This window comes from Simochromis diagramma, unplaced genomic scaffold (genome assembly GCF_900408965.1).
Source record: "Simochromis diagramma unplaced genomic scaffold, fSimDia1.1 OVJJ01000302.1, whole genome shotgun sequence".
Lineage (NCBI taxonomy): Eukaryota > Metazoa > Chordata > Actinopteri > Cichliformes > Cichlidae > Simochromis > Simochromis diagramma.
Window position 1 is genome coordinate 1378031 of NW_024386792.1, and position 23173 is coordinate 1401203.

General features: G+C 39.9%; 2 protein-coding genes across 4 annotated transcripts; both read right to left on the reverse strand.

Moving 5' to 3' along the window:
- Positions 1–465: 465 nt before the first annotated feature.
- LOC120728672 (toll-like receptor 2 type-2) lies at positions 466–22587 on the reverse strand. Of its 3 annotated transcripts, none has more exons than XM_040023721.1 (3): positions 20491–22587; positions 18544–19563; positions 466–2217 (listed from the first exon to the last, which is right to left on the reverse strand). In XM_040023721.1, exons 2-3 carry the CDS (start codon positions 19542–19544, stop codon positions 855–857), a joined length of 2364 nt encoding a protein of 787 aa, XP_039879655.1. In that variant the 5' UTR covers positions 19545–19563; positions 20491–22587; the 3' UTR covers positions 466–854. The 3 variants fall into 3 exon arrangements, with proteins under 3 accessions (XP_039879655.1, XP_039879653.1, XP_039879654.1); XM_040023719.1 differs by lacking the exon at positions 20491–22587 and adding an exon at positions 19867–19964; XM_040023720.1 differs by lacking the exons at positions 18544–19563; positions 20491–22587 and adding an exon at positions 3888–3984 and having other exon boundaries at positions 466–3237.
- On the reverse strand, positions 7626–20040 carry LOC120728674 (toll-like receptor 2). The gene is given in 3 exon segments (XM_040023722.1): positions 7626–9272; positions 9274–10267; positions 19940–20040. Coding segments are annotated over 2 exon segments (2364 nt in total). The 5' UTR covers positions 10249–10267; positions 19940–20040; the 3' UTR covers positions 7626–7883.
- Positions 22588–23173: the final 586 nt, after the last annotated feature.

Consider the following 23173-nt stretch of genomic DNA (forward strand, 5'->3'; position numbering starts at 1 on the left):
AAAATACTTGTTTATTATCACGCTCTGAAAACTATATTTGAGCAAAGTCAGGGACATTTTTCCCTTTCGTATTTACAAAAATATAAGACTGACTGTACATTGAACACTTAGACACAGAGATGAGATTGTCCTATAACGGGGAGGAGAATTTGGGCAAAATTGTTATAGAATAATGTTGTGGGCTTTGTGAGTTTGTTTCTGTAACAGTTTAATAAATCGTCTTTCAGATAAAATCATAAAATCATTGAAAATTTGCCTCTTTTTGTTTTTAAAACTTTACTACCTTCAAACTGAATAGTAGGAATGACCTGTATAAAACAATTATGACCAGTAAAAGACTACTGACTGTCTCATTTTACTTATTATGTAAACCTACATGTGTATATCCATGTATGTACATGGTTTGTGTGCATACATTCATATAGAAAATAAATCTACTGTTATAAAAGTATAGAGAAAAGCATATTTGCAGGCAGAATTTACATTTCATTTCAAACACAATTGGCACAATAACTGGATGAAATTAAATCAGAGGATTTCAGAAATGCAAATGCAGGTATTTTTTTAAACTGCAACATTATAAGTATACAATCTCCTGTCCTGTAAATTAAAAGGAATTAAATTGAAGTGAGTCAGCTGAGAAAATGGAATTATTAAAAAAAATGTACTAAATTACATTCTACTTAAAAAAAATTAGATCATAACTTTTCATATTAATTTTGTTAAAATAAGATACTAAAAGATAAAAGTAGTATGTTACACTGTATTCATAGCATAAAATCACTGACATTGTAGCACTCAGAAAACATAATTTGAATGTACACTCATTTTAATATTTCTAACTATAAATGCTTTTATGGATTGTTTGTATCGTCAATTTCAGGTGTTTCGATCGCTGTTCTCAGACTTTGCCAGAACGCTGGGATCTGATCTTCATCATCAGGCCACTCCAGGTACGTCCTGGAGTTCATCACTTTCCGCAGCCTGATGAACTTTTTGGGGATGTTATTTTTGTCAATGGGCTCCAGTAGAATCAGCACAACTGCGTCATCGTTTTGATCAAACAATCTAAAATGGGTGTAGTCAAGCTCGTACTTGCACCACTCGCTTCTGACAAAGTTCTGGGAGAGGACGAAGAGCGTTCTGTGACTCTTCTCTATAGCGTCCATGATGTTGTCTACGATCCATCCTCCGGGAACAAAGTCTCTCTTGTGGAGGCAGAGTCGGAGGGGCGGTTCCGACTGCTCCAGGGCCGGGATCAGATGCGCCTCCACCCAGCCGGAGTCCATTTCACTGTAGGACACAAAGGCATCGTACTGGAGCACTCCCTTCTTCAACTTTGGCTTTCTCTTTGCTTTTAGCCATGCCCAGGTCATCTTCATGTACCACACAACGCTGAACTTATAACACAGACCTGCAATGAGCATACACAGCACCAGGATGCCCAAGCAGAGCAAAGAAATCGATAAAGCTGTGTGGCACTCAAACACTGACAGCTTCACGTCTGACACTCTCTCCCCCCTCACTGCATCGGGAGAGTCACAGATGTAAGACTTTAAGTCATGTCTAACTACAGTTTTGTGGTTCATCAAGTCATTTGTCACGAAACCTACAAAGTCACATGAACAGACGTAAGGGTTGCCAGCAGCTTCCAGGACCCTCAGGCTCTGGTAATCATGCAGGTTTTTACTGCTGAATTTGGCCAAGTTGTTGTCTTGAATGGAGAGAACTGCGAGGCTGACATATAAATGCCCATCTGGGAGATTTCCAAGCTTGTTGCCAGAGATGTACAGCTCTTTGAGAAGCGGCAACTCAATGTTAAAGACAGTCAGTTTATTTCTGGATAAATCAAGGATCTGTAGGCTCTGTGGTAGGCAGGATGTCACCTCAGGAAGAGAAGTTGACGAAAGGTTTAAGAACTTGAGACTTGCTGGCCAGGAACAAGTCGAAGGCATGCTGTCAAATGAGTTTCTACTCATGTCGAGGTTTTCCAGCTTTTCTAGTTTAGTGAAGAGTTTGCTGTTGATTGAAGACAAAATATTTTTGCTGATGTTGAGTGTGCGGAGATTTAGAAGGACATCCACCTCTCCATAACACATCATTTCCATATGTGCCAAATCTCCGATTATGTTGTCACTGATGTCCAAAAACTCCAAATCTGAGAAATGAATAGTGGATTGGCAGGGAATGGCAAACAACATAGTGTTTATCATAGATGTCCTTCTTACTGGTTTCATCATACTGTTTAAGAAATTCAGGGCAGGAAAACTGTAGAATGAATGAATATCAATGTTTTTGAAGACTATGACATCCAAGCTGTTTAGGTTTATGTGATGCAGACGGACTTCCTCTTCATTTTTGAAGATGTGAGAATCTTCAATGGCAAAAAAGGTCAGATCAGAGCCCGACAAAATATTCATAAGTTGTACACAAGCTGACACAGACATGTTCACATTTTTGAAACTAAGACCTGTAGCACCACGCTCGATGGCTACATGAAGTGGGAACATTTGCAAACTTTTGTTAAACTGTGTGTCAGTGAATGTCACTGTTGTGTTTGGATGAACAACGTCTAACAATATAGCTCGTACTACTGCTAAATCTCTCTGAAATACTCCATTAAGACTAAGTGTTACATGGCTAATGGGTCCAATTTGTCTCAGACTCCCTCTGTTAAACACTTGCAGATGATTTCCTTCAAAAACAAGTTGTTCAAGACCAAAAAGGCCAGAAAAATCCCTTTTACTGACAGACTGAAGGAAAGGTCCTCCAAAATGGAGGGTCTTCAAGCTCCTCAGTGGCAGGAAAAGGTTTCCCTGACCAAGTGTTGAATATTTGTTTCCCAAAAGATTCAAGTAGTGGAGAGAAATCAGGTTCTGAAACCAACCAGAAGACAAAGTCTCCAACTGGTTTGAGGACAAGTCCAGTTTCTCCAAATGAGTCAGTGGGTGAAATGCGTCTTCATGGATGGTTTTGATCCTGTTGTTATTCACGAACAAAGCCCTCAAAGCGGCATATGAAAGAAAGTCATCTTTCATTATCGTCTCCAGTGCGTTTAAAGAGAGATCGAGCTCAATGATGAGTTTTGAAGCGGCTGCAGGGACTTCTTGAAGGTTTTGGCTCGAGCAGTCGCAGGATGTTTGTTCACAGTGGTGACACTGTTGACTGGTGAGTGACGAGCACTGAGATACTAACAGGACAAACACGAGAAACTTCATGACTTTTTCTCCTGAGTGCCTGCAAAACACAAACACAAAATCAAACTCAGAGCTTTTCTTTCAGGTGCTGGTGTGACACAATCTAATAATGAAACAGCCATGCTAACAGCTTTGGAGCACAGCTGGAGGCTTCGTGCTAATGTCATAAAGTAACGTGGTGAGGAAATTACAGTTTGACCCACTGGCAGCAATCGAGTGATCATTAAGAAAGACGCATCTGCAGAAAAGACATCAGGGACCACAAACGTCTGAACCAAATTCACACAAACACAAATTCTTACTTTTCAGAGGAATAAAAGAACAGTATTATATACGCGTATGCCAGTAAATCATCACAATAACACAATGTACACAATATAATCTACGATCTTTAAATAATTGTCTAATAGTTGACACTTGACTTGCTTTTCCTAGTGTGGAATATGTCTTGATTGTTATAGAGTTCAGAATGTGTCACTGAAGTAGGAAAATCATGTGTGTCTTTAATTGCATATAAACAAAGAATTTAAAAATGGAATTGGAAAATGTTCTTGAAAATGCATTCAAATTTAATGTTACGAATGTTATATTTAGTTTTTCAACATATCATTAAAACATAATAAATTCTCTGGTCAAAAAAACAAGCTTCACAGCTTTATGCCTGCACAGAACAAAATAATGAGAAAATACCTTCATAAATGTCCCGTCTTGGTCACAGTTGAAATGTCTCACCCTTCTTCTGAACATTCAGAACAACTTCTGAAGTGTCCTGTGCCACTTCTATTGGTTGTGGCTTAACTATTTCCCCATGTCTGGCATACATCCTGCCATATTAGGAAGTGGTGATACAGAAACAGAGTGGCAGTTTGTCTACAGGGCTTTGGGATAAGAATAGGATAAATGGTTTCTCTGGTTTTACTGTTCAGTTGTCTGTAGAAAGCTTCCTCTATATGTTATTTGAATAAAATACATGTGCCTTCAAACGCCCAACAAAAATGTTTTTTGTTAAATATTCAAAAAGTAAAGCAAAAAAAAAGAAAAGGTGCATTTAAGTTTAAATCCTAAAAGATTAATTCCATGCCGTGTGAGAATGGGTGTGTACGCTATTGAAGAGTGTGGCTGTACTTGTCTGCACTTGTTTTGTCTGACTGGAGGAAAAAACAAAACAAGAAACTCCCTCAGTTGAACGGTTACAGTTATTTGACGGTCGCATTTGTGCTGCAATTAGCTGATTTCAGTTTGTGACGTTAGCTGAGTGAATGCTGACCCCAGCCTAGCAGTCAAGCTTTGCACTTCAACAGATAGCAAAAGCATGGATGAGCAGTCACACTGCAGGCTCCTTTTCTGCCTGTTTGTTTCTAAAGTAGAATCACTCAAAAGTGTCTTTGTGCTGGTTTTCATCTTTTCTTTGTGCTGTGAGCTTTGTTTTCACACCTAAATACTGAGAGAAAGATCATATGTTTGCCGTCATTAGCGCAGGGATTTGTGTTGGTGTGTAGGACTGCAACCTCGAGATTTATAATGTTAAATGCTAATTATGAGACAGTGTGGTTGAGGTTATTTTACAGAGTAACATGAAAGTAATGTAATGAGTAGAATAACTAATTACTTTCTCCTGGGAGTTATTAGCAATGTACTTTATTACTCTGGCGGAGGTGCGGTCTATGGCTTCACTGCAGGGGAAACCAAATATCAACTCTGTTAATTATAATAAAAAGCTTTGTACGAGCATGCTGTGTCATGATAGGCTGTGTGGCAGGCAGGAAAAAAGGACCTGAAATGCAGGACTCTCAAAGACGGGACTGGAACTCAAAATGCAGCTTTACTGCTGAAAAAATCTCCTCATAAATAAAACTCACAAAAACAACACAAAGCTCTGAACAGAGAAACTAAACAGGAGTACAAGACAAACACACAGCTTACTGAGGGTAGGAAACATTAACGATGCAACAGAGAACAAAGGAAAACACAGGGCTTATATACACAGTGGAGTAATCAGGGAATAGGAAACAGGAGGGAGACACAGCTGGGAGAAATTAGGGCTAACGAGACAGGGGGAAGTAAACCTGAATACACTGACATAGGACTGAGACTAACAAAGTAAAACAGGAAACGAGAAACAAATCACAAAGACGCAAACTTGACACTGAACTAAACCTAGAAGAATAATCAAAACAGCACAGCTAAAGAATCAAACCATAATACAGAAAAATACCAAAACACAAGAAACTGAAAATGCCGTGACATGTTGAGTGTGTTAGGTAGTGACTGGGGTGGCTATTGTTACTTTTTAAGAAAAGTCTTGTGTATAATATGTGTAATAATTACTTTTTTGAGTAACAACCCCAACATTGATCACAACAAAAGAGGAAATATATGCAGCATGCAATTCATTTGCATTACTGTAATGCCTGTGATACGCTGCTTAGCATGTTAAAGTGATGGTGGTCACTCTTGAAGTGGAGCCAATGAGAATGCGATGAAGGTCCATACGAGAATCGATAAGAAATTGAATTGATAATTGATGTTAATATTGGAATTGGAATCGCTAAATTCTGTGATTCAGCTAAATCAGCTAAATTGAGAACATATATTCTGCCACCTGGCTGGCCTGCAGGGTTGCTCCACCTATGCTGCTGGCCACCCAGCCAGCCCCCAGGACTGCTCTACCTCGGCTGCTAAGATTCCCTCACAGGTGGCATAATCCGCCCATCTTTGTCTCCCTTTGGTGCTGGATTTTCCTTCATGGAAAAAAAAAGACAAAACACTCGTTCTTAACTTTTGTTTTGACTGCGAAAGTGTACGCAGGGACCAAGTATGCTTTACCTCTCCTCACAACTGCTTTTGAACTGCTTCAAGGTGAGACTATCTTTACTAAACTGGAAGTCTGTAACACTTATCATCACCTGGTCAGAATTAAGGTAGGAGACGAATGGAGAACAACATTCAACACCCTTTTGGACATTTTGAGTATCTGGTTATGCCAATTTGTTTGACCAATGCCCCTGCAGTGTTTCAGGCTCCGATCAACGATGTGCTACGAGATTTCAATAATCACTTTGTGTTTGTGTATCTAGATCAGCGGTCCCCAACCCCTGGGCCTCGGACCGGTACCGGTCCGTGAGTCGTTTGGTACCGGGCCGCGAGAGTTGAGGCTCAGGTGTGAAATGTATTTTTTTCAGGGTTTTTATCGGTTTTCAGCGTTATTTTGTTATCGTTTTTATCATTAACTCGGTTTTCCTGGGTCTTTTCACGTGTGTTATGAATAAATCTTCTTTTTTTCGGTACCGGTACTAGTTTTATTTTGTTGTATTTATCCGCGACACCTTAAAGGCCGGTCCGTGAAAATAATGTCGGTCATAAACCGGTCCGTGGGGCAAAAAACGTTGGGGACCGCTGATCTAGATGATATCCTGATCTTGTCTAAGTCTCTCCAGGAGCACTAGAAACATGTGCGTCTGGTCCTCCAGCTCCTCTCGAAAAACTGTTCCTATATGACAGGAGAAAAATGTGTTTCTGTTAGTACTGTCAGCGTTAATCTTGTTTAAATTATGTTAATGCCATAACCGCATTAATGCAGTAAATCTCCGTTAGCAAGTTAACGGAGATTCACCCCGTGCGTGGGGCTGCGCGGCGTCAACGCGTTAGAACCGCGATAATTCGCTAACGGAGATTTGCTGCGTTAAAGCGGTTATGGCATTAACATAATTTTAACGGGATTAATGCTGACAGCACTAGTTTCTGTGTCTCTTTTGGGATTCATTGTGGGAAGAGAGCAACTGCAAGCAGACCCTGTAAAAGTAAAAGCCATGGTCGACTGGCGACAGAAAGTCACAGGAGACATCTGAAAAGGTTTCTGGGTTTTACAAGCTTCTATTAGAGGTTTATTCGTGGTTTCAATGGAGTTGCGTCGCTACTAATCAGTTTAACCTCTCACAAGCACCCTTTTCAGTGGAACTCTGCAGACAAATTCAGACAGCTCTCCACTACATCCACATTCTCACTCAACCTGACTGAAGTAAACAGTTCCTAGTGGAAGAGGACACCTCAGAGTCAGGTGTGGGAGCAGTCCTCACCCAACAAGACATGGAAATATTCATCCATGTGGTTTTTTTCCCCCTCATTACCTCTCGCCTGCAGAGAGAAACTACAACTTTGGAGGTTTCATAGTCTGGACCAATCACAAGACTCTCGCATATACTAATGGACAGACTGAGCATGCTAACAAAGAGCTGGAACCATCCATCTCTTGTGCATCATCTCTTCTAGGAAATTAAAGAGGAGTAGAAAACAAAAAAAAAGGAAAAAACTGAGCAATTCCAGACAGGATTATATTTTATTTTAAACAAAATTTAATACAGATGGATAAATGAGTACTTTATTACGCAAATTGTGTACAAAGAGCTAAACTTTTTTAGCACATTTATATGGCGAGTCAAACAGGAGGACTTTCAAATATTTTTAGAATTGCAAATTCGGATTAACAAAATCCCCAAAATTATTGTTTTAATGGTTAATTGTAGGGATTAATTGAAGAAAGTAAATATAAAAAAATGATATATTTTATATTATATTTACTTACTTATAATAATACCTGCTTTCAGAGTAAAGTTGGGGACATTTTAGCTTTTAGAAAATGTCAATATAAAAGTGAGTGTATATTCAAAATGTGAAATATAAATGCTTTTATAGATTGTTTGTATCGTCAATTTCAGGTGTTTCGATCGCTGTTCTCAGACTTTGCCAGAACGCTGGGATCTGATCTTCATCATCAGGCCACTCCAGGTACGTCCTGGAGTTCATCACTTTCCGCAGCCTGATGAACTTTTTGGGGATGTTATTTTTGTCAATGGGCTCCAGTAGAATCAGCACAACTGCGTCATCGTTTTGATCAAACAATCTAAAATGGGTGTAGTCAAGCTCGTACTTGCACCACTCGCTTCTGACAAAGTTCTGGGAGAGGACGAAGAGCGTTCTGTGACTCTTCTCTATAGCGTCCATGATGTTGTCTACGATCCATCCTCCGGGAACAAAGTCTCTCTTGTGGAGGCAGAGTCGGAGGGGCGGTTCCGACTGCTCCAGGGCCGGGATCAGATGCGCCTCCACCCAGCCGGAGTCCATTTCACTGTAGGACACAAAGGCATCGTACTGGAGCACTCCCTTCTTCAACTTTGGCTTTCTCTTTGCTTTTAGCCATGCCCAGGTCATCTTCATGTACCACACAACGCTGAACTTATAACACAGACCTGCAATGAGCACACACAGCACCAGGATGCCTAAGCAGAGCAAAGAAATCGCTAAAGCTGTGTGGCACTCAAACACTGACAGCTTCACGTCTGACACTCTCTCCCCCCTCACTGCATCGGGAGAGTCACAGATGTAAGACTTTAAGTCATGTCTAACTACAGCTTCTTGTTTCATCAAGTCATTTGTCACGAAACCTACAAAGTCACATGAACAGACGTAAGGGTTGCCAGCAGCTTCCAGGACCCTCAGGCTCTGGTAATCATGCAGGTTTTTACTGCTGAATTTGGCCAAGTTGTTGTCTTGAATGGAGAGAACTGCGAGGCTGACATATAAATGCCCATCTGGGAGATTTCCAAGCTTGTTGCCAGAGATGTACAGCTCTTTGAGAAGCGGCAACTCAATGTTAAAGACAGTCAGTTTATTTCTGGATAAATCAAGGATCTGTAGGCTCTGTGGTAGGCAGGATGTCACCTCAGGAAGAGAAGTTGACGAAAGGTTTAAGAACTTGAGACTTGCTGGCCAGGAACAAGTCGAAGGCATGCTGTCAAATGAGTTTCTACTCATGTCGAGGTTTTCCAGCTTTTCTAGCTTAGTGAAGAGTTCACTGTTGATTAAAAACAAACGATTTCTGCTGATGTTGAGTGTGTGGAGATTTAGAAGGACATCCTCCTTTCCATAACACATCATTTCCATAAATGCACGATCTGTGACTGTGTTGTCACTGATGTCCAAAAACTCCAGGTTTGTGAAATGAATAATGGATTGGCAGGGAATGACAAACACCTTGGAGTTTATCACAGATGCCCTTCTTACTACAGTTAGCATATTTCTGCATAAAACTGAGTTCAGGAAAACGGTAGAACCAAACAATATCAATGTTTCTGAGAAAAATGACCTCCAAACCTTTCAGGTTTATGTCAACAAGAAAGACTTCGTCTTCATCTTCAAAGAACTGAGAATCTTCAATGGCAACACTGGTGAGTTCAGAGCCCGACAAAATATTCACAAGTTGTACACAAGCTGACACAGACATGTTCACATTTTTGAAACTAAGACCTGTAGCACCACGCTCGATGGCTACATGAAGTGGGAACATTTGCAAACTATTTTCAAACTGTGTGTCAGTGAATGTCACTGTTGTGTTTGGATGAACAACGTCTAACAATATAGCTCGTACTACTGCTAAATCTCTCTGAAATACTCCATTAAGACTAAGTGTTACATGGCTAATGGGTCCAATTTGTCTCAGACTCCCTCTGTTAAACACTTGCAGATGATTTCCTTCAAAAACAAGTTGTTCAAGACCAAAAAGGCCAGAAAAATCCCTTTTACTGACAGACTGAAGGAAAGGTCCTCCAAAATGGAGGGTCTTCAAGCTCCTCAGTGGCAGGAAAAGGTTTCCCTGACCAAGTGTTGAATATTTGTTTCCCAAAAGATTCAAGTAGTGGAGAGAAATCAGGTTCTGAAACCAACCAGAAGACAAAGTCTCCAACTGGTTTGAGGACAAGTCCAGTTTCTCCAAATGAGTCAGTGGGTGAAATGCATCTTCATGGATGGTTTTGATCCTGTTGTTATTCACGAACAAAGCCCTCAAAGCGGCATATGAAAGAAAGTCATCTTTCATTATCGTCTCCAGTGCGTTTAAAGAGAGATCGAGCTCAGTGATGAGTTTTGAAGCGGCTGCAGGGACTTCTCGAAGGTTTTGGCTCGAGCAGTCGCAGGATGTTTGTTCACAGTGGTGACACTGTTGACTGGTGAGCGACGAGCACTGAGATACTAACAGGACAAACACGAGAAACTTCATGACTTTTTCTCCTGAGTGCCTGCAAAACACAAACAAACACAAAATCACACTCAGAGCTTTTCTTTCAGGTGCTGGTGTGACACAATGTAATGCTAAAAACAGCCATGCTAACAGCTTTGGAGCACAGCTGGAGGCTTCGTGCTAATGTCATATCAGGCTTGTTTTCAACACTTTAAGAAGTGGTGGAATATGAGATTCACATCATACATGTGTTCTGTTGACATCTGTAGCAACTCTGTGATGCTGTCATATCAAAATCTCTGAGGAATGTTTACAGTCTCTACAAAATCTTTAATCTGTGCATTTAAAAAAGAAAAGAAAATAATGGAATTGGTAAATATTCTTGAAAATGAATTTAATCTTAAGTTTTTTTGATATTTTTATTTGTTTGTCATTGCATCGTTTAAACTTATTTAGAGGTGGCAAAAGTACAGACTTTCGTAAAGAAAGTCTTTACTTTTGCCACCTCTAAATAAGTAGAAGTACTGATACAGTACTGATACAGGTGTTAAAACATACTCCAGTAAAAGTTAAAGTACTGAAGCAACGTTTTTACTCAAAAGTGAAAATGCACAGTAAAACTAAAAAGTAGCTCCTTTAAGGACAATTCTACGAGCCATTTTTCTTTGTTTTGCTATATTAAAATATTTTTAAAAAATAATATGAATACATGAGCATACAAATGTTATTCAAATCTAAATTGTAATTGTAGTGGATGTACTCAGCCTGAATCTGTTATCTAGGACAGACGCAGTGAAAATAACTATTTTCTGTTCCCTACATTGTAGAGGCTGACTTTGCTTCCACACCTAAACAGTAAAGTGAGCACAGTCAAGGGTTACAGTGGGATTCAGCAGATGGGGGAACACTAAGATCTGTGTAGTTGATCAGCACAGGGAAAAGAATCACAACTCACAATAATTTCTAATATGAGCTTCGGAGAAGTTTCTTTATATACAGGCTGTGATCAGCAGCCCTTCTGCTCTTTGTGGAGTCACACAAGTGAATTCAACAAGATGTCAACAGATGTTTCACAGATGTCTTTGCTTAGCTCCATTTCCTACACTGACACTATACACTTTATACCTATTTTAATACTAGACGGTTGATATAAAGTCAGAATTCAATGAATGTATCTAAGCATAATCAGCTTAAATGCAAACTGATCTCTGCGACACTAGATTTGCAGTTTATCAAGCGTCACTGAGTCCTTACCTTTAAACCTAACCTCTCCTGTCCTGGGCCCTGTTTCAGGAAGCCGGTTTAGTGGAAAAACTGAGTAAGTATACCCTGAGTTAACGAAAACTCTGGTTTTTCGGTTTCACAAAGCGAGTTCAGCTGAAGCCTGAGTGAGTCACTATGACGACACACGCCGTGAAGCTAACCTGCCCCGTAGCAGGTTTACTACAACTAACCCTGACTGTCTCCGCCCCGTTGTCGGAAACCTGACAGTAGGAAGTGTCGGACATGGCGTGCTCCTTCCTTGAAGAGCCAGTAGATCGTGAAGCCCAAATTCTCCGCAGAGCTCTCCGCCGGGAGAGAGTGATCAGAGCGCGTTTGGACATTTTATCATTTCCTGATGATTTTCTGTGCGAACGTTACCGTTTCTCAGCACAATCTATAAGTTATTTGAATAACATCCTCAGGCCATATATTACGCATGTGACACATCGCGGACATGCTCTCAGTTCATTACATATTATTTGTATTGCACTTCGGTTTTTTGCAAACGGGAGCTTTCTGTATAATATTGGTGACGCTGAGCACGTTTCCAAGGCTACCGTCTGTCGGGCAGTCAGGAATGTTACAGTTGCACTGAAACGTCTCCTGTACTCGTTTGTGGTGTTCCCCGGTCACAGACCCACAAGATTTATCAAAGAGGGATGCCACAAAATTGCAGGTATCAGGATGACCAAAACGTAATGTATGATGTGGTGATACTTGGACTACTACTTAAATTTCACATTTATTTTCAGGGTTCCCAGGCGTGATTGGCTGTACAGATGGCACTCACATTCCAATCATTGCTCCTTCAGTAAATGAAGGAGACTATGTGAACAGGAAGTCTTTCCACAGCATCAATGTACAGGTACATAGTTCCCTGTAGCATTTCAAACTAACAGATTATTTCATTATAGTAATGGATGCTAATTTGTGTTCTCTGCACTGTGAAGATCATATGTGATGCTGCCAACATTATCACAAATGTGGAAGCCAAGTGGCCAGGCTCTGTCCATGACTCACAAATATTCCGTGGATGTACACTGAGCACAAAATTTGGACATGGTGAGTTGAGAATACTTTAAAATATATAAAGACCAATTGCTTCAGGGACATTTGAACTGAAGTGTATCCTTCTGTCTTAGGAGAGTTCACTGGCTACTTGCTTGGTGATAGGGGGTATCCATGTTTACCCTATTTGCTTACCCCTTACCCTGACCCTGAACCGGGCCCACAGCAGCGATATAATCTGGCTAATTGCAGGACAAGAGCCAGAATTGAAATGACTATCGGAATGCTTAAGGCCCGGTTCCAGTGCCTGCAAAGACTCATGGTCACCCCAGAAAGGGCATGTGACATTATTGTGGCATGTGTGATTCTTCACAACATTGCCACAATTAGAGGAGAACACTGTCCTTCTGAACCAAACATCAGCAGTGATCCAAACCATGAACATCCTGACCCTCCCACGGACATACAAGATGGAAGCGCAGTCAGAGACACCATATGTCACAATCATTTCTTTTGACCCATCACCTCAACATGTTGAAAGAAGAATAAACAGATTTTTGGATCAACTGGCTTTATTGGTCGCCTGTATTTCCTGTACACAAAGTATTAAAAGATGTAAACCTCATAAAGTGTCTCTGTTGCTTCCTCCTCTGTAACAGCTGTCAATGTTTCTTCATTATTTTCCTGTGGTAAAGAAATAAACAACATTGCTGTTCTACTGTAAACTCATATAATCTGTGGAGTATTACTCACAACTGCATGTCGCTCTGGCTCAACAGGAGGCTGCACCAGATGCAGTACACCACCACCATCAACTGATAGAATATGAGGTTTATACAGGTCACTTATAACTTACAAGGGACCAAATGGCAATTAACAAACATACCAATCACCTTACACTTCATTGTCATATTGCTCTCAAAGATAACCAAGACTGAGGGAAGGCAAAATCAGTAGGAAAATAACTTCACTACAAAATAATCCATTATGGTAAAGAGTTTATCAAATGAATGAGCAGCACTGCAAAGGTGACTGTGAAGAAAGGATGTATGCACATCATGTATTATTTTGAATTTACCCCCTATGTAGGCACTTGTGTCTTGCAGGGTTATTGACTCAGAGGATGTCCCCGCAGAGATGCCTTCGGCCACAGGGCGCCCACTGTTTTGGCTGAGGGCCAACTGCTCAGCCTCTGTGAGTGGTGGTGGTGGAGGACCCCCACCTGTTTTTCGGGCCTCCGCTTTTTTTCTGTTGGCTATAACGGGTCACATTTGAGCATACAGAGTAAACAAATATGTACTTGTAATGTGCTCAGATAATTTCAATAAGTGCTTACAGAAAGGAAATTAATGTAGCCTCTAACTGCAATTGATTTACATGGGACAAACAGACCAAGCACTATGGCTCATAATACAATTACACCTTACCTGTTTGGACTATATTTTTATATTTCATTTTTACTTGCTGCCAGAAACGTTTGGGGCCTGTTGGGTTGCACCTGCGCTCACATCACATCACAAAATAAAATGTATAAAATAACAAATAAAATAACATATGATAAAATAACGTGTTAAATTGGTGGAAATCCCTAGATCAATGTTTAAATTAACACTCACGCATTGACTCTGTCGGCTATGTTTTGCCATGCATGCTCCCTTTCTTTCGCAGCTGTGGCTGTGTTACTTTTTTCCGCGGAATTTGCATGTTTTCGGCATATGGCTGCCATCAGAATTTCGCCGTCAAGCGCTGTAAAATACATTGACCGCGCCTTCTTTCCCTCCGTCTCCATGGTGACTCGCTGAATCTGTGCTCCGCTTATCAGGGCTTTATGTATCCTCGTGCGCGTGCTTAACTTGGGGTTAAAGCAACTCCGCGTTGATTGAACTACTTGTTATCAGCCTTTCTGAAACCGAATATTCCGAGTTGGACAGTTCGGGGTTACTCAACCGTGGGTGTCGTTTTTCACTCTGAGTTTTCTAAACCGGCTTCCTGAAACAGGGCCCTGTCCTCTTACATCTTTCTCCATCTCTGAGTGAAGTTTGCTCTTTTTCTTTTCTCTGCCTGTGAAATACAGCAGCTGGACCTTTAGCTAGCAACACACAGTGTTGCGACTTTCATCCGTAAATAAAGCCGCGGCCGGCTGAGTTGGTTGTGTCCCTGTGACGCGCCTCCAATAATCCATAATGAGTCGTACTTGTACTTTGCGCATTTATTTTAAGAACAAAACAAAAACAAACATTTGCGCTTTCAATCAATTTACAAATAGCGCATGGCTTAACTGGTGTGCCAGAAAAATGACGCTCAACAGAAAAGTTTGCCCACAAACCACTCACCCAACACATCTGCTGCGAACACCGACATCAGGTAAATAGACTGTGACCACACCCACATACCATCACCTGAGACGCAGGTAAAGCTATACACCTGTGCCACCAAAACAAAAAGGAAAAACATAAACATTGACTTTGGCTCTTACACACAGTGAGACAAACTGAACACAGGCAGTTTGTGTGTTTGCTAATGTTTGTTGAACTGATAGAAATGTTGCACTTCTGCCACTTAAAAAAAACCCTCGTTCCCCTTTTTCTTCCTCGCTAGCTATTTTTTGACTTCGTTACTTCCCACCTCTTAAATTAACTGATCTAAAAACAGGTTTAATCGGGTTTAGAAGAGAAATGAAGAAAAAAATAACTCGATAAATCTTGCTGTGTTCCTCACAGGTGAAATGTCCCGTCCTCCTCCTGCACAGCCAGGATATTGACTGCTTTGTAAGGGCCCTGCACTACTTCTGTTTGTCTAAATTATTTCTTCATACCTCACACTGGTCCTGTCATATTCAGAAGTAGAGACAGAGAAATAGAGTGACAGTTTCCCTGCAGGGATTAGAGATAAGAAGAACAGAAGCTAGGTATTAGTTTCTCTGGTGTCTCATTTCTTTCATATATTTTGTCGAGCATTTGAATAAAATGTGTTTATGTTCAAGTGCACAAGAAAAATGACAATTGTTAAATATTCAAAAAACATAAAGGGAAGAAAAAGACAAAAGGTGCAGTTAGGCTTAGGTCATAAAGACTTGACTCCATCCTGTGTGAGAATGAGCCTGAAAGAGTGTGACTGTAGCACTTGTTCATTGTGTTAGATTGAGGGACTAAAGTTAAATAAACCGCAAGTAATCCAAAATAAATCTGTGTCAGCGCCACCTTTCAGCCAACCTCAGCCCTCCTGTGATCAAATAAAGAAAATGAATTTTATAATCACACTAACAAACAGCATTCATTGTTGTTTGTTAGTGTTTGTTCACTTGCTGAAGCTTTAAAAATAGTTCTGTAACAGTAATATCAATATGGACTTGGGAAGTTGCTTATTTTGACCAAGATTGCAACATTTTAAGAGCAGAGAATCTGACACGTGTCAGCATTTAGACAACGGGAAATTCAAGTTCTACTTTTTTTTCTGCGTGATGGGAAAGTTTTAATGTGGACTTCCACAAAAATTTGTTGTGGTCAGTAAAAGCAGAGCACTGCTGCGGAAAGATGCCGTTAGGGAAATACAGCTTCATCCACAAAAGCTGCTTATTAACCTTTATAATGGTTTGACTGAACTGCACTTAAACTCTGCTGCTATGTTTTAGGTGTGGTACGTCTTTCCAGATGTGCAAGATGTCAATCCCATATGCATTGATGCATCCACATAGCGTCAGAGATGCACAGTTTTGCACTGGGAATAATAAGAAGCTGGATAGTCTCTCATCTTCAGTGGAGAGGGCAGAGGATCCAAGTTTTTCAAAAAGAATTGCAAATGTTGTTTTGTCTTACGACAGAACAGTTTTCCTTTTTTTTGCCTCAGTTCATATTAATTAAAAATAAAAACAAAATAATGGTTTGTGGCATTTGCAAATCACTGCATTCTGCTTATATTTACATTTTACATGCTTTTCAGCTACTGGAGACAAACTGAAGGCAGAGACTCACAACCAGTAAGCAGCTGATGGTAGCTTGCAACAAAGGCGAAGCAGAACAACTGGTGATGTCAACGTGTTCTACCCTTCCAGCAATCACTGACTGAAAACTTTCATACAAGTATTAAAAACAATCTTTATTATAACAAAAATTATATTTTTTTCAATTTCTTTTGAAAATGGGCAATTTGGATAAAAATGACTGTAATTCTTAATCAGTTAAAGTGATACTTTTATTCAAGCCTTGAATTAAAGCTGAAACTCTACGCTTGCCTTATTTGATTTTAAATCCATTGCTGTGGTGCACAGAGGCAAAATTACAACACAAAATGTGTCATTGCCCAAAAATCTTGTGCAACTGATTATATAATCACTTTTGTTTGAGTTTTTCACATATACATAAATTGTGTCAGTTACAGGTTTTGGTACTTATGATAACTTTGAAACATTCCAGTGAACAAAAACAAAAAGATCATTTTGCCTTTTTAATCTTTATTGTATATAAAACCATTATGACCTGTAATAGACCACTCACTTACCTCTCATTAGTTTTTATGTCAACCTCCACTAGAGTACATGCATTCATGGAGGGAAAGAAAACTTCAAAAGAAAGAAAAGAACAATTCCTGAAACATTCAAACTAAATTAGCACAATACTGAAAGATATATGAGTAATATGCAGCTCCAACCCAAATTATGTACAAAGAGCTAAGCATTTTTTAGCACATTTATATGACAAGTTAAGAGAAAGATTTTAAAAGATTTCAGAAATACAAGGGCAAGTTTTAAAAGATTCTAAAATGATCCATATGCACCCTTCTGTACTTTGTTTTTACTGTCAAATGAAGGGAATTCTTGAGAAAATTGAGTTTTTAAAAAAGATTGACCAAATTACATTCAAAATACGCCATGCTGTCTTTGATAATACTCTTAAAATATCATACTACAATACAATAATCTTAAAATTTATTTGTAGCATAAAGTCACTGACATTGTAGCGCTTAGAAAATGTAAAATATGTGTTTACAATCAAAATTGTAAGTATAAACCCTTTTATAGATTGTCTTTATTATCAGTTTCAGATGTTTTAATCGCTGTTCTCAGACTTTGCCAGAACGCTGGAATGTGATCTTCATCGTGAGGCGACTCCAGGTACGTCCTGGAGTTCATCGCTTTCCGCAACCTGAATTTTGACAAAGTTCTGTCAGAACGGCAGTTCCGACTGCTCGACTGCTGGCATCACATTTGCCTCCACCCAAGGTCACCTTCGTTTAACCTCACAATGCTGAACTTATAACACAGACCTGCAATGAGCATACACAGCACCAGGATGCCCTATGCAGAGCAAAGAAATCGATAAAGCTGTGTGGCACTCAAACACTGACAGCTTCACGTCTGACACTCTCTCTCCCCTCACTGCATTGGGAGAGTCACAGATGTAAGACTTTAAGTCATGTCTAACTACAGTTTTGTGGTTCATCAAGTCATTTGTCACGAAACCTACAAAGTCACATGAGCAGACGTAAGGGTTGCCAGCAGCTTCCAGGACCCTCAGGCTCTGGTAATCATGCAGGTTTTTACTGCTGAATTTGGCCAAGTTGTTGTCTTGAATGGAGAGAACTGCGAGGCTGACATATAAATGCCCATCTGGGAGATTTCCAAGCTTGTTGCCAGAGATGTACAGCTCTTTGAGAAGCGGCAACTCAATGTTAAAGACAGTCAGTTTATTTCTGGATAAATCAAGGATCTGTAGGCTCTGTGGTAGGCAGGATGTCACCTCAGGAAGAGAAGTTGACGAAAGGTTTAAGAACTTGAGACTTGCTGGCCAGGAACAAGTCGAAGGCATGCTGTCAAATGAGTTTCTACTCATGTCGAGGTTTTCCAGCTTTTCTAGTTTAGTGAAGAGTTCACTGTTGATTGAAGACAAAATATTTTTGCTGATGTTGAGTGTGCGGAGATTTAGAAGGACACCAATGCCATAACACATCATTTCCATAAGTGCTAAATCTCCGATTATGTTGTCACTGATGTCCAAAACCTCCAAATCTGAGAAATGAATAGTGGATTGGCAGGGAATGGCAAACAACATAGTGTTTATCATCGATGCCCTTCTTACTACAGTCAGTATATTTTGCATGAAATGGAGTTCAGGAACACGGTAGAACACGTTAATATCAATGTTTTTGAAGACGATGACATCCAAGCTGGTCAGGTTTATGTGATGCAGACGGACTTCCTCTTCATTTTTGAAGATGTGAGAATCTTCAATAGCAAAAAAGGTCAGATCAGAGCCTGAAAAAATATTCATAAGTTGTACACAAGCTGACACAGACATGTTCACATTTTTGAAACTAAGACCTGTAGCACCACGCTCGATGGCTACATGAAGTGGGAACATTTGCAAACTATTTTCAAACTGTGTGTCAGTGAATGTCACTGTTGTGTTTGGATGAACAACGTCTAACAATATAGCTCGTACTACTGCTAAATCTCTCTGAAATACTCCATTAAGACTAAGTGTTACATGGCTAATGGGTCCAATTTGTCTCAGACTTCCGTTTTCATAGACTTGCAGATGATTTCCTTCAAAAACAAGTTGTTCAAGACCAAAAAGGCCAGAAAAATCCCTTTTACTGACAGACTGAAGGAAAGGTCCTCCAAAATGGAGGGTCTTCAAGCTCCTCAGTGGCAGGAAAAGGTTTCCCTGACCAAGTGTTGAATATTTGTTTCCCAAAAGATTCAAGTAGTGGAGAGAAGTCAGGTTCTGAAACCAACCAGAAGACAAAGTCTCCAACTGGTTTGAGGACAAGTCCAGTTTCTCCAAATGAGTCAGTGGGTGAAATGCGTCTTCATGGATGGTTTTGATCCTGTTGTTATTCACGAACAAAGCCCTCAAAGCGGCATATGAAAGAAAGTCATCTTTCATTATCGTCTCCAGTGCGTTTAAAGAGAGATCGAGCTCAGTGATGAGTTTTGAAGCGGCTGCAGGGACTTCTCGAAGGTTTTGGCTCGAGCAGTCGCAGGATGTTTGTTCACAGTGGTGACACTGTTGACTGGTGAGCGACGAGCACTGAGATACTAACAGGACAAACACGAGAAACTTCATGACTTATTCTCCTGAGTGCCTGCAAAACACAAACAAACACAAAATCACACTCAGAGTTTTTCTTTCAGGTGCTGGTGTGACACAATGTAATGCTAAAAACAGCCATGCTAACAGCTTTGGAGCACAGCTGGAGGCTTCGTGCTAATGTCATAAAGTAACGTGGTGGGGAAATTACAGTTTGACTGTTTGACTGATCATCAAATAAACTCTAATGCTAATGCGTGGACTAATTTTAGCAGACATCCTAAACAAGCACAGAACACACACACACACACCACAGCATTAAAATGTGTTAAATAAATGATCTAAAAACAGGTTTTACCAGCTTTAGCCCTGCACAGAAGAAAAAATGAAGAAAAAAAAAAACTTCGGTAAAAATTCGCTGTCTTACTCACAGATGAAATGTCACGTCCTCCTCCTGCACAGTCAGGACACTGACTGATGTGAAAGTGTCCTTTACCACTTCTCTTATTTGTGGCTCGATTATTTCCTTATCTCATACATTCATCCTGTCACATTAGAAGGGGAGATCCAGAAATAAAGCAACAGATATCTGAGTACAGTGAACTTACTGCCATGTTTAAGAAACCAGGTTCAGATGATTTGTGCCATTTTGCATTATCCTGCTGGAAGCAGCCATTGAAAATGGGTACGCTGTGATTAACGATGCTTGATGTACTAATGGGCCCAAAGTGCGGCAAGAATTCTTTTACATTTCATTTCAGACTTTTTGTTTTTAATTCAGTTTAACTTTAGTTGCCAGAGTGGGGTTTCTCGTTTTAGCTTCGTCTTTATTGTTTGAAAATGTTTCGTTTTTAATAATTTTAATGTTATTTGTAGTTTGTTTGGAGGGTATATGTGAGAGGTAAGATTTAGGAAATCAGTGCAGACATTACAGTTGACATTACAGTTGAAACACAAAAGTTTTCGAAATTTGATGACTCACAGTCTTTGAGATTCGGAGTCTCAATAAACACCTTCATCGCTGCCTCATCAGGTGAGTTAGGCTACGTCCACACTAGCGTTTTCAGTCGTTTTCACAGAGTTCTGCGTCCACGTTGAAACGGCCCAAAGCACCTACGTTCCAGTCCTGCGCATGCGTCACATGAGTAAAATGCGTCATCGTTTTAGGAAGTCTGCGTTTTAGAGTGTCCACACTGCGACGGGGCAGCTCCGTTTTGAAATGCATGCGTTTCAAACGCTGCGTTTTTCCTTGAGGACAACGCCGTCTCAGTGTGGACGGGAGTCCAAAAAGGAGAGAAAATGATGGGTTTTCAAACTTAGTAGCCTAAGCTTTCCAAGTTCACAAAAGTTTTTCACCTAGTCTATTTTTTTTTTTGGTGTGTTTTTTTTAGTTTTTGATTATTTATAACACCCCTGCCTCTAACCCCTGGCATCAGGGGTCAAGACATTTTCATCCAGAGAACTGAACTGACTGAGTAGTTTCTGTTTTTCCAGACCATTCTCTGTAAATCCTAGAGATTTTTCCTCCAGTCTGATGCACACTGTGAACCTGAGTCTTGTCCATGTCTGTATGTGTAAATGCATTTAGTTGTTGCCATATGATTGGCTGCATTGAGCTAACATGTATGTGAACAGAAAAGGAATGTGTATCATTACCGTGATAATATAAACGTTATATTCATTATACTTTAGGCTGCCTTTGTCATCTTGTGCGTGCCACATTATAACCAGCGTATGAATTTATGTGTGTGATGGTCAGTGCCACAATGCTGAGTTTAGAGTATCATACATTTCCACCTAGGTCTAAATGGAAGATTGGATACAGATTGGGCTGTTTTTCATAAAAAACACCTGATAAAGTTAAATAAAGCACAGGTAATCCACCTGAAATGGGGTAAATCTATGTCAGCGCCTTCTTTTAACCAACCCCGGACAGGTTTCAGGCCTCCTGTGATAAAATAAAGAAAGTGAATTTTATAATCACACTAACAAACAGCATTGTTGTTTGGCGAAAGGTGATACTGGCTATGATAAAAGAATTAAATAAAATGTAATTTAAGTATCACCAAATATAAATGGGGACATACAATATTTGTGTATTTGGCAATGACTTACTGAAGTTTTAAAAATAGTTATGAGAGTTAGAGAACGGGAAGTCCCGTTCTTTTTTTTTTTTTTTTTTTATGTTGACTTCCACAAAAAAAGTTGTTGTGCTCAGTAAGATTACAGCAGCAAAGATGCCATTCTCCAGGCCCGCTGAGGTTACTCTAACTGTATTACGTGTTTGTGCATGTCCATGTTTGGTGTTAGATTGTTTATTTTGTTTAGTTTTGTTAATATTTCTAGTATAGTGGATTAAACATCTCCCTAACATCTGTATAAATTATATTTAGAAATTTTACAATGCACTTTTTTAGATTTAAGGTATATGCACACACAGGCACACGACTTTAGATCCTCCTAATATCCATGTAGTCTGAGGGATCTCAGATGTCTGCATACACCTAGCAGTTGGATCATATCGAGGTCGAATCATAAATCATAAAATGGGTCAAACACATTTTTGATTTGATTTTTCCTGGGTGTTTATGATTTATGTGGTCTTTTTAGTTTCACAAAAACCTGACCTTTGACCTTGAGGATCAAAATCACCAATACACAAACTCATCCTCGATATTTGGTAGAAGAATCTGTGGTAAGGTTTGAAAATCCTACATCACCTCATTTGAGTTCGCAAAGTTGGGTGCCTGTGCAAACCAACATCCACTGGCCAGGTGGGTTGATGACAATTCCACCCCACACCCACAAATCTGCCCAAGCTAACGTGGAGCTGCCTGCTATGGTGACTTGCTGTAAAAAAAAGGAAGCAGCCAAAAGTCGGTTTTAGTTAAAATATTTTCCTGCGTTTAAGAATCAAAACGGCTCAGCTGAGTAAAACTCATTATTTGTAGCCAGGGGCAGAAAAGTGATTCAAATGATTGAAAGTAGGGCTGGGTATCGTCACCGATTTCCAGAATCGATTCGATCCACGTTTCAATTCAATTCGATTTGAATCGGGGAATTTTGCCTAAGACAGTCAGAAATATAATTCAGATCATGCATCAGTACATTTCCATATTTTTATATCTATAAAAAGAAAGCTGACACTTGCAAGACTTTATCAAAGGTGTGAGCATCACAGCAGAGGCCTTTGTGTCAAAGTAGCTGAAGATAAAACACAGAAAAACATGAAGGCGATTTTCCTGGCCTGGGATTTTATAAAAATATTCTGCAGTAGATCAAAAACGAAATAAAGTCATTAATCAACATATGAACATTATCTGATGCTGCGGAAGTGAAGCAGAGCAAAGTTACAGAGGTTTGATTAGAAACATGGTTAAGCGTTTTGCAATTCTGCATAATTTTAAGTTTAAATTTGTTCAGTATTGAACAGCAGAGATGACTTCTTTTCGGAAGTAAGTAAAAGGAAAGAAAACAACGGCCGACAGCGCTGTAAACAATGATAGACTTGTGCGTAACAAGCAAGCGAATAATGCAGAAAACAGATTTTTAGACTGGAAACTGTTCTTGAAGTATACAGAGAGAGAGCGAGAGAGAGAGAGCGAGAGAGAGCGAGAGCGAGAGCGAGAGAGAGAGAGAGAGAGAGCGAGAGAGAGCGAGAGAGA